General features: G+C 43.2%; 1 protein-coding gene across 2 annotated transcripts; it reads right to left on the bottom strand.

Annotated features, from left to right (window-relative positions):
* Positions 1 to 229: 229 nt before the first annotated feature.
* On the bottom strand, positions 230 to 10,580 carry serpinf1 (serpin peptidase inhibitor, clade F (alpha-2 antiplasmin, pigment epithelium derived factor), member 1). Of its 2 annotated transcripts, XM_071513686.1 has the most exons (8): positions 10,459 to 10,580; positions 7,211 to 7,274; positions 6,761 to 6,950; positions 5,513 to 5,668; positions 4,897 to 5,097; positions 3,458 to 3,597; positions 2,168 to 2,378; positions 230 to 858 (listed from the first exon to the last, which is right to left on the bottom strand). In XM_071513686.1, exons 2-8 carry the CDS (start codon positions 7,271 to 7,273, stop codon positions 611 to 613), a joined length of 1,209 nt encoding a protein of 402 aa, XP_071369787.1. In that variant the 5' UTR covers position 7,274; positions 10,459 to 10,580; the 3' UTR covers positions 230 to 610. The 2 variants fall into 2 exon arrangements, with proteins under 2 accessions (XP_071369787.1, XP_071369788.1); XM_071513687.1 differs by lacking the exons at positions 7,211 to 7,274; positions 10,459 to 10,580 and adding an exon at positions 7,050 to 7,197.
* Positions 10,581 to 11,020: the final 440 nt, after the last annotated feature.

Genomic DNA, 11,020 nt, shown 5'->3' with positions numbered 1-11,020 from the left:
TCTGTTGGAGCATCGAACTGGAGGAGAACCTGGTGGAGCTGTGGAGAGAACGAGAGTTGATCTCTCTCTTTATCTCTCTCTCTGCGTGTTGTGTAGGCTATGTGTGGCTTGTAGTGTGTGTGTGTGTGTGTGTGTGTGTGTAGATGGTGGAGGATGGGGATGCTGTAGCTTCATTCACATTCAAATACAGAACAGACAGACAGACAGAACAGAGGAGAGATTTGTTTCTTTCACTGTCATGTTTATTTTTTTCAACACAAATGACAAGATTTGATTTCTTTTTAAAAAAGTATTTTCTTTGGGTGAGCACAGAGGATCGTCTGTCTTTGAGCCTGTTAGACAAACAGGATCCCACTAATCTGTTTCAACAAAAAATCCTCTAAAATGACAAGAGAGTCCGACTGTCTGGCCTGATATGGAACTAAATCAAATATCCTCATATATATTTTGGATCATTTCCATCTGATCATATGGGCGCCACAAACGCATAGCAAACACCTGAATTCCCTCCTAGGACCTGCTAAGAGTGTGTGTGTGGGGGTGTGTGTGTGTGTGTGTGTGTGTGTGTGTGTGTGTGTGTGTGGGTGGGTGTGTGTGTGTGTGTGTGTGTCTATATCCTCAGGTCCTTGGGGTTCAGCACCCGGCCGATGAGCAGCAGCGCCCCCGACGCCTCGTCCCTGACCAGGAACAGGAAGGGGCGGTCCACGCGGTACGACAGGTGGCTAGGCGACGAGGCGGTGGCGTACTGGTTTCCCTCGGGTGCCGTCTCCATGACGACCTTGTGGTTGATGCTGCTGAGCTTGGCGCCCTGAGCCGCGATCTTCTCCAGGTCGGGCTCCGCCAGCCATTCAGAAAGACCTGCGGAGACACAGGAAGGGGATGTGAGGAAGGAGGAAGAGGAGGAAGAGGAGGAAGAGGAGAAGGAAAAGGAAGAGTAAGAAAGGCTGCAGACGAATCATTTTTGGTTGAGCATTATCCATGCGTTTATCATTAGTCGCAAAATTGCAGAAAACACGCTGTACAGGTGTTTATGTAAAAGACATGAAGCTTCAGTGAAAGTGAAGCTCCTCCTAATGTCTGACCAGACGAAAACCAACAGAACAAAGGAGAAGAAGAGAAAAAAAACAGGCGGCATCCCTCATCCAGTCGACACGGTTTGGTTAGAAAACAGAAAAGTATAGAAAACTATCATCTGCAAACTCTGTCACGTGACAGGATTTTCAAATGAAATCACCAGAAAACAGGTATACTGTCATGTACCGTTACTGTCCACAATTTCTTTTTTAATTATATAAAATTCATGCCATATCATCCATTAAGAAAGAGGGATGGAGAAGAGAAAAAAAGAAGAGGAGAAAAGGAAAGACAACAGAAGAGGAGAGAAGAAGAGAAGAAACAAAGAGAAGAGCAGAAGAGGAGAGATCAGAAGAGGGGAGAAGAGAGAAAAAGAGAAGAGGAGAGGAGATAAAAGATTAGAGGAGAGGAGAGAAGAGGGAAGGAGAGGAGAGAAGAGAGGAAAAGGGAAGAGGAGAAGAGAAGAGAACAGAAGAGGGTAGAAGAGAGAAAAGGAGAATAGAAGAAGAGAAGACAAGAGAAGAGAAGAAGAGGAGAGAAGAAGAGGAGAAAAGAAAAGACAACAGAAGAGGACAAGAGAAGAGAAGAAACAAGGACAAGAGCAGAAGAGGAGAGATCAGGAGAGGGGAGAAGAGAGAAAAAGAGACGAGAAGAAGAGAGGAGAAGAGAAGAAAAGATTAGAGGAGAGGAGAGAAGAGGGAAGAAGAGGAGAGAAGAGAAGAGAGGAAAAGGGAAGAGAAGAGAACAGAAGAGGGTAGAAGAGAGAAAAGGAGGAGAAGAAGAGAGGAGAGAAGAGACGAAAAGAGGAGTGAAGAGAGGAAAAGAGAAGAGAAGAGCAATGCAGGAGAAATGCATGAATCTGGATATTGTTGAAAATTGTTGCAACATTCACCTTGACCTTGATTTGCTTCCCATATATAATTAGTACCTGATAATTTCCGCGTTCCTCCCCAGTCATCTTAAATCAGCTGCGATGTGAGAAGTGGTGCTAAAAAAACAAAAAAAAACAACAAAAAAAAGAGAAGAAGAGAAGAGGAATGGAGGAGAGGAGAGAGAAGAAGAGAGAACAGAAGAAGCGTGTGTGTGGACTGACCCAGGTCGCTGAGCAGCGGCAGCAGCTCGGCGGCGGCGCTGAACTTCAGGACGGGCAGAGCGAGGGCCACCTGGGCGGGGTGCAGGGTCATGGAGAGGTCCTGCACGAACTCCGCCGTCAGGCTCTCCTCCAGCAGCGTCATGTTGGACGTGACATCATCAGGCAGGAAGACGAACATGCTGACATCATCCTGCATCTGGATCTGAGCGATCTGCGGCAGGGAGGACACGTGTCACACCACTCTCTACAGTTACACACCAGGCTTGGAATTTCGTCATTTTAGGGGCAAGGCCATTTGGCCGTCGGTGTCACAACATTTTTTAGGGCACAAAGGCCACTGAGTGAAATAAGAGGATTTGGAGCCGACAAATAAGTTAAGCCGGGTCCACCCCCGTGGCGTAGTTACAAAAAATCGCGATGGAAGATGGTCTATTTATAGAAGATATGAATGTTATACTGTTTTGAAAACATGGGGTCTTCAGCTTTCAGAATCCGTAAACCAATTGTATGTTGTCCAAACTCTGTCTTATTACAAAGTATTTTAACAATAAAGTCGTACAAATATAAACTTTGTAAATATAAGAGCAAGTTGTGATCAAAAGATCCGGGATAATTTTCTCGTCAGTCTACAATAACATGCTTGGTATCGCTGGAAACCAGAAATTTCGAGCTTTCCAATGACCCTAAACGCACCACGATTGGAAAGATACAACGTCTGCCATTTCTGGGGAAACGTAGCAGTCAAACTTCACATTTTACAGTCACACTGACAAAAATCTATGTTCTTGCCAAAATATTTCACCAAGGCTTATATTATTTTCGCCAAAAACAACAGATTTTAGTTACTCATGTTTCTACCGTAACTTTGAGACTGTTTCTGACTCATAGCGATCTTCCGGGGATTTTCACCAGCCATTTCAGTCCAGACAGACTGGAGCTCTATGGTGGGAGCTCTGGCTCTTCGTCACCATCTGGTGGCTGTATCGAAGTACTGACACCAATAAGCTTTATACCATTCTATTCCTCTGACTCTGACAGCAGCAGGGTACAAATGCCATGGTGGCTGTAGGGGCGTACGGGCATCACGGCCACAGCGAGGGGCAACGACAGCCATGGCCGTCATGGCCGCCGTGAAATTCCTACCCTATTACACACATTCACCCATAATCCTCTAGTCCAGATTTTCCTGTAAATCTGCAGTGTCTTCTCAGTGTAAACAGGAAGTGTGTTTTCTAAGTTCCTGCTAAGGGAGAGGAGGGTTTTTTTTATGTCGAGGTATAAATCACTCACCGTGCATCCCAGATCTGAGTCAATCCCCATCTTCAGTGGGTAGTTGTCCTGTTGCATCATGGGAATGCGAACGGGTGCTTTGCCATCCAACTGGAAGTCCTCCATCGCTCCGCTCTGACCGAACCGAGTCACCCACTTCCCTGAACAGACACATTGTTACTGTTTATTTTTATTATTTATTATTACTCATCTGTGTTTTTGTTTTTCATGAGGCAAATTCAGGTCAGTCAGTCAGTCAGGTAACCCTTAGTGAGGTGCTTCATCAGAGGGCCTCTAGAGGGCGTCTTTGACTGTGAGATGCACTGTTTCCATACAGAGGCACAAAATCAAGTTGGTCAGTGTGTAGAAATTGATCTAAATCGATCTCTGATGTGCACATCATGTCATGTCTGTCATGTGGACAGACAGCAGACCAGCAGCACTGAACTTGATCCACAGAGTCTCCAAAATCAAATTTGCTCCAAACTCGCCTGTGTTAGTGAGTAGTTAGGATTTGTAGACTGTAACACATCTTCTGCTGCCCTACAAACTTTAACGGTAGGTAGCATTATCACCTTGTGGTATTTAAGTAAGTCAAGTCAAGTCAAGTCAAGTTTATTTATATAGCACAATTCGTACACAGGGCAACTCAAAGTGCTTTACATAAAAATTAAAAGAAAAAAAGAAAAACAGAGATGGGTAAGATAAAAGTAAACATGTAAAAGTAAGAAAATTAAAAAAAACAAGTTTCTGAACACTGAAAGTTAGAGTAAGGGCAACATTATAAAATCAGTAAGAGTGTTACAGTATAAAAATCTAAGTTCTGTCGATACAAGTAAATACATACATAAACCGCGCGCACATATTTACATATATTTGGAGTTTAAGTGCTAAGAGTTTAATTATAGACGATGGAGAACATACAAGTTTTAAGCCTTAAAAGTTTTAAAAGTGGTTACAGTATGCGGCATAGTAAGTGAATGCTGCCTCACCATGTTTTGTTCTGACTCTTGGAACGGTTAATAGTCCAGACCCAGCTGACCTGAGTGTTCTGGAGGACTCATGGGGTGTAAGCAGGTCGGAAATGTATGCTGGTCCTAGGCCATTTAGTGATTTGTAGGCAAGCAGTAATATTTTAAAGTCAATTCTTTGCTTAATTGGGAGCCAGTGCAGGGACCTGAGAAAGTAAGTGTAGTTAGGTAATTTAACTGTCGCAGTGCTTCAGTGCAGAGAACTGAACACGTGCCGTGGGTCTGTACAGGATCTGTGCTTGTTGTTATTTGTGGTTGACATTGCAATGTTTGGTTTGCTGTAAAACATGAACTCATAAATCCATCACTAAGTGAAAACTGAGGATAATTATCATGAGTGACCAAGGTCTAGAGAAAACTTCAAACACGTGAAATCTTCCAAGTCGTTGGTTTGAACCTTCCAGTCGTTCCGGCGCCTCTCCGGCTCACCTTTAAAGTAGGCGGCGGCCACGGTGTTCACCGCAGAGCTCCGGGGGAGCTTGGAGAGGAAGCGGTCCACCTTACCGCCCGTCTCCTGTTTGACCCAATCATTGAGCTCCTTCAGGTCTTTTGGCCCGCCCATCAAACCTTTGGGCCGAACCCCATACTGCTGCTCCACCAAGGAGAAGAAGTCCTGCTTCGGACGAAGACCTGAGGACGGTCACACACACAGAAGGTTCAGTTAGCTAGCTGAGAGGTTAGAGTTAACAAACAAACATAAAGAAGAGGAAAGAAAACACAGATTTTGCAGGTGAGATAAAAAAAAGGGGATAATAAAGACTTCCCACCTTAAAACACAAAGAACTAAATGCATGATGCTTTTTAGTGCAAGTAAAGGGCATTAATACATTTTAAATGGTAGTTTAAGTCCTCACAGTCAAGAAAAAATATATACAGTAAATATCGACTTCATGGATTTGATATTTAGCCTTGCGCTCCAAAGATGAATTCATCCCATCGCCCAACCACACACAGTAAAACAACTGGGGCCAGGTGTCTGCAAAACACACACACACACACACACACACACACACACACACACTCACACACACAGCAGTGAACTCACGGCGGGCCAGGTAGATGCGGGCGGCGGTGCTCAGGCCCTTCCCGGCCGTCCTGACGGAGGCCAGCAGGTCCTTCAGGGTGTTGTGGAGCTGAGGGTCCTGCAGGGTGTGGTACCTCAGGGCCCGGAACAGCTGCCTCTGAGCGCGCTCAGACCCACCTGGCGGGGGGGGGCGGGGGGCGGGGGGTCATATGTTAGGCTCAGGTTTGACTCTGGACTGGATTACATTACAGAGCAGCAGGGTGGTTAGTAGGGAGGGAAGCCGTCCGTCAACCAGTGTTTGCTAGCTAGCCGAGCTTCTTAATTTATTGTTTAATGTTTTTATCATCACTCTGATGTATTTTATTATGCTGCTGAAGACAATCCAGTTTCCCCCCAAGAGATTAACAGTGACTATGTTAGATTAGATTGAAATGGATTAGTCTAGATCAGTGATTCTCAACCTTTTTCTTATCAAGGACCCCTAATTTAGTCCACATTAGAGCCACGGACCCCCATTTGATGAGATATGATTTTGTCCAGAATCCCATGACTGTCTGTATTGTAGGTAGAGAGATAACAGTTTCTCTGTTATCTCTCTACCTACAATACAGACAGTCATGGGATATGATCAGAACAGTCATTCTAATACATTCTTTAATTGTGTTAACGTCTTGTAAATGAAATAATGGTGAAGTTTAACAATTCATATGCTGGGGACACCCTGGAACCCTCTCAAGGGCCCCTAGTGGTCCCCGGACCCCACGTTGAGAACCACTGGTCTAGATTACATTACATGTTACATTTTGTTACATTTGTTACATTACAGTGAGGACCCATTATGTTAAGTTTGTCCAGGCTTTGTTCATTGCCAGCCTCAATCAATCTCAAAGTCGTCGAGGCAGTAAGTCAGTCCAGTCTGCTCGTTTTATCTCGTTTTAGCTTTACAAATAAGAGTCAACATGAAATGTGACTAGAGAAAGAAATGTATGTGAATGATTGCTAGCATACACAACACTTACACCACTTCTGACTCTGAATGGAACGTAGCATGAGGCTAAAGCATTAGCTTGACCGTAATGTTACTTCCCCAAACTTGGACTACAATTTCTATTCTTTCTTAAAGAAAGATAAATAGCGCTTATAGAATACGTGCTCAGGCTCATGTCAATCACCCAGACAAAAACCTGCATATTTGTTGTATTTGGCCTTTAAAGGGATTTTAATTCATTTGAAGCTTCAGTATGAACCTGCAGAGTGACAGTAACTGACCCATGGACAGCTGCGTCAGCACTGCAGAGATACTGATGGGGGCCAGGAAGACGTTAGCGGAGGCGTCGCGCCCCGCCAGAGCGCGGAACAGGTTGTAGCCGAAGTCGGAAGTGGCGGCGGCCATCTTTGTTGTGGGCGTGGTGAAGAGCTCCACATGTTCCTCCTCCCCTCCTGTCTCCTCTGTGTCCGACTGGAATGATAAATAGACACAAACACACAGTGTGTTAATACACCAGTACTGATTTATTGAACGTATTTGGTAATTTTCTGCAGAATTCCTTGACTTAACTATTTTTCTGCGTCAGCCCAGGTTTCCATGATGCGACCCCTTTTTCCGCGAAAAATTCCACGGAAAACCAGGGAGACTACTTCACATCACACTAAAACTCATTTAAACAAAATCTTTTTTTTTAAAAGTCATTAGTCTACATTTGAAATATTTGGTCTCACCAACTGAGCCTGACAAAAGCACAAGATGGCTCCAAAAAACAGCAGGAAAGTTGTTTGCTTCATCCTGGAAGAGAAACATGTGGTTATGAATATTTACAGACTTTTCAGACTTTTCCCAACAATGTTGGGACAGAGGAACATGTAACTGCAGCTCACACTCCTAGATCAACTGAAAGACATTAGAAACAAAAGAAACTAATTAGAAATCTGGCAAACCCCAAACCCAAATCTGTGTAAAGCCTGACACCCGCTGATCTTTGAGTACAACAGGTGGTGACATCATCACCTGGCACCAAAGATCAGCCAATAGCAGATGTAAAGTTTGGATTGAATTGAAAGTGAATTTTGGTTTCAGGCTCCAAATTTTGTACAATCATGCAGCTGATACAACGCCAGTTGAGTTCAGTTCAAAGTGCATCATTGGCTAAGATTTATTCTACGTTGTCAAAAGAGACAGAAAACAAAGAAAAAGTTGTTTAGAAAAATGCCATAGGCATTCTGTAAAAGTGATGTGATTTTGTCAACAAATGATTTAAACCGACCATAATTTCAGAAGTGTGTGTCACTTTTTTCAAATGGTGGATGGTAATTTTGGTGCAAAACTGCAAAAAATAAAATATAGATAGTGCTTTAGATTAAATTAGATGTAAATGTCTGTCTTCCATTTCTCTCTCTGTCTTTCTCTCTCTCTCTCTCTACCTCACTCGACCTTCTTTTAAAGCAGATATGTACAAACACATGTTGCCTACTTGTTCAGTCTTTCCCACCCCACTCTCTCTCTCTCTCTCTCTCTCTCTCTCTCTCTTACACACACACACACACACTTTCTTTTGTTCCTTCAGAGACATCTGGTTTTCGTTGCGTTTCATTTCAACCTCAGATCACCCCCACACACACACACACACATACCCCCCCCCCCACACACACACACACACACACACACACCCCCTTCACGCCTGATGGGAAACCCAGACGCTCAGATTTCACCAGACGTCGTCGCTCTTCTTCCCTTCTGCACTGAGACAAGTCTGGACATTCACTGTCATTATGGATTTTGTTCTGTTTGTTTTTCTATCGGCTTCCAAAAGTCTCAAGTGTTTCAAAAACATCTGAAGTCATGAATAAGAAACTGTAACTGATGTTTGAGACGGTTACGGCAAGATGGCGGTTCATAAAATTGTCTTTCAGCCGTCTGTCTGCTCTGGTGGCCTCGCAGGTTTGAGTTCATGTTGTTTGATAATAATACATTTTATGTATGTAAAGCAGGGTGCTTTACAGGAAGGCAAAAAGACAAAAATACTTTAGTACAGAAAAACGTAACACAAGAGAAAATACTCTACAAGAAGAAAGGAAATTTGCAAAAAAAACCTCTTATTTTGCAATGCAACAATCTAAAACTCAAATTAAAGTGTAATTCCTCTTTTCTGCTGTCTGCCAAACTGGGCCGAGAGGCGTTTTGGTAAAGCAGGACCGCCTGTCTGAAACTACAGGACAGATCAGGTCCAGAGGGAAACGTCTGGCAGACAAACCTCCCATCTTCTTCCCTCTGTCTCCAAAACATAAATACACAACTGCTGAGCCTGGAATTATAAGGTTCTATCTTATAATCTTTTTGTTTTTGTTTTTTTTTTGTTTACAATCAAAAGAACCTTTTGGGGGTTGAATATTTCTAAAGATATAAATTACAAAACAGTTTTGCCAAACCTTTGAAGCCGAGTGTCTCAGAGCTTCACTCCACCCAGACAAACTTATTATTCACAACTCACTAGCTAACATTTTGCCAAACCGCAGACGCAGAATTTCTGCTTCTGCTCAGAGAGAACAAAGAGTTTCAGAGAGATGGAACAGCCAGTTAACCAGATAACTGAGAAAAGGAAAGATATGTAGTTCTATTGTTCTGAAACTATATGAAGGGTTTTATTCCATAATCTTATAAAACCAGTTGGGGGAAAGATTTGGTACCTGGAATTCACCAGTCAATATTTCCCAAAAAAAGATGATTCTAACTCTTAAAACTGTTTTGTAAGTGAAACTCTTCAGACGACTTGGATAACTTTTATTTGTTTCCTTTCAGGAATTGTTTGGTTTAAATGGTGGATATTTTATTTTGGAATGAAACTCTTCATAAGTAATTCAAGCAATGTTTTTGAATGCTGTGGTACATTAAACTTGGGAAGTGATCACTATGGATGAGAAGCTCAGTCATGAGGAGTAAAACATGCACACATGGCACCAGAAGGTTTCCCCACAGGAATCAGTAAAGATTCCTCTCCTCTAATTTGAAATAATCCCAAATGGATTCTGTCCAGCTGGTGTCTCCTGTCTTCCAGGTCTCAGCTTCTGAATTCATACAGTTCAAGTCATATGGAATTCTGAACAAGCCCAATCTCCCTCTAAAGCTCTTCATGCAGCAGTTTGCTAATTGGAAAAAAAGATGCATCATGAAACAAGAGAGAAAACAGATGGATCCTGCAGCAACTTGCCCCAGTCTGATCCATCTCACTGGTATGCGTTACAGCTGGCTCAGAGTCAGTTCTGTGATATAAGACCAGGTTTTAAAGTCCACCTTCACTTCAGTGTGAAACTCTGAACCTGCTGCAGTCTGGCAGCAGGTTCAAACCTGTTCAGTTTGTGGAAATCAGTTTTGAAGCAGGACAAAATAAACTCAAATTGATTCTGTATAGCCAACACATCGATCAGCAGAACCCTGACCTACTAGAAACTGGAACAATTACATAAGCTGAGCCAGTGAGGGTTTAGGCTTCAACTGTTCTTGGCACAGTGCAGAGGGCTGGGATGGAAAAGTTGAATTGGAGGTTTGGTTTGTTGAGAGAAGAATCTACTGACTGGAAAACCACTCCAGGTCTCCACAGATAGAACAGACTCATAGATCTACTACTAAAAGATTCAATGATATAGGCTACAATACTATTTTTATTGTCCAGTGCACAAGCCATGGGGATTTTCTTAACATGCCAACAGATCAAATCTATCTCACATCGAGCCTCCAACTGAGAAGAATCGCATTATTTATTATTTTCTGTTTCTGCCAAAAACCCTTTCGCTCAAACATGGAACTGTGTGAACAACTCAAACATTCATTCTATAACTGTAAATTACAATATCAACACAATTTCCATTTATGGCTGCAAGTTGAGCAATGGGTCCCGACGCATTCACAGAACAAAAGTCAGAAGCTGTGCGTAAAAGCGCAAAATGACCCACAAAATGCGTCAAACCGCACTCACCTTGTCTCTCGGATGGTCCACGTCGCTCGGATCTTCAGTCAGATGCAGAGTCTCCTCTCGTCTCCTCTCGTCTCCTCTCCTCTCCTCTCCTCTCCTCTCCTCTCCTCTCTCTCCTCTCCTCCGCCCCTCTGACGCGCTTTGGCTGTGCTGCGCTTCGACAGCGACGCGCATCGGGTTGCCAAAAGCGCCCCGGGGACGCGCAAGTCAGGCAGAACCATGATTAGACCAAAGCAGCCAAAAACGGAAAAGATTCCCTCTACACTCCTGATAAAATGGGATAAAAGGGGATCTGTAGAGCACCAGGAAATGGTTATGTAGGCTTTTACCAGCGCAGAAGCTTTTATGGTGCTGGAAAGGTTCTTTAGTAAAAACTACGGCCCCCTAAAGAGAGCCACATGAGGCCCCGTGACCCCGTTTGATACGATGTTATGGAAGATTTTGGTTGTAGTTGGTTGGTTTAGTATAGAATTGTAGAACTGACAGTATGAGAGAAATCTAAATTGTAATAGTCATTATACATTCTCTAATTTAGATAATTTCTAGTGAATTAAATTCTAGTGAA

This window comes from Centroberyx affinis, unplaced genomic scaffold (genome assembly GCF_046629955.1).
Source record: "Centroberyx affinis isolate AG114_WGS23_722 - 3 ecotype Tasmania unplaced genomic scaffold, CSIRO-AGI_Caff_v1 ptg007388l_1, whole genome shotgun sequence".
Taxonomy (NCBI): Eukaryota; Metazoa; Chordata; class Actinopteri; order Beryciformes; family Berycidae; genus Centroberyx; species Centroberyx affinis.
The sequence above is the reverse complement of the archived record's forward strand: the minus strand, read 5'-3'. Positions and strand labels throughout refer to the sequence as shown.

Coding starts and splice junctions, on each gene's coding strand:
- serpinf1 (XM_071513686.1), bottom strand. CDS start 7,273: ATGAAGCAAACAACTTTCCTGCTGTTTTTTGGAGCCATCTTGTGCTTT. Junction 5,098..5,512: donor CCGCATCTACCTGGCCCGCC/GTGAGTTCACTG, acceptor GACCGTCCTCAG/GTCTTCGTCCGAAGCAGGAC. Junction 3,598..4,896: donor GGCCGCCGCCTACTTTAAAG/GTGAGCCGGAGA, acceptor GTGTCTGTTCAG/GGAAGTGGGTGACTCGGTTC.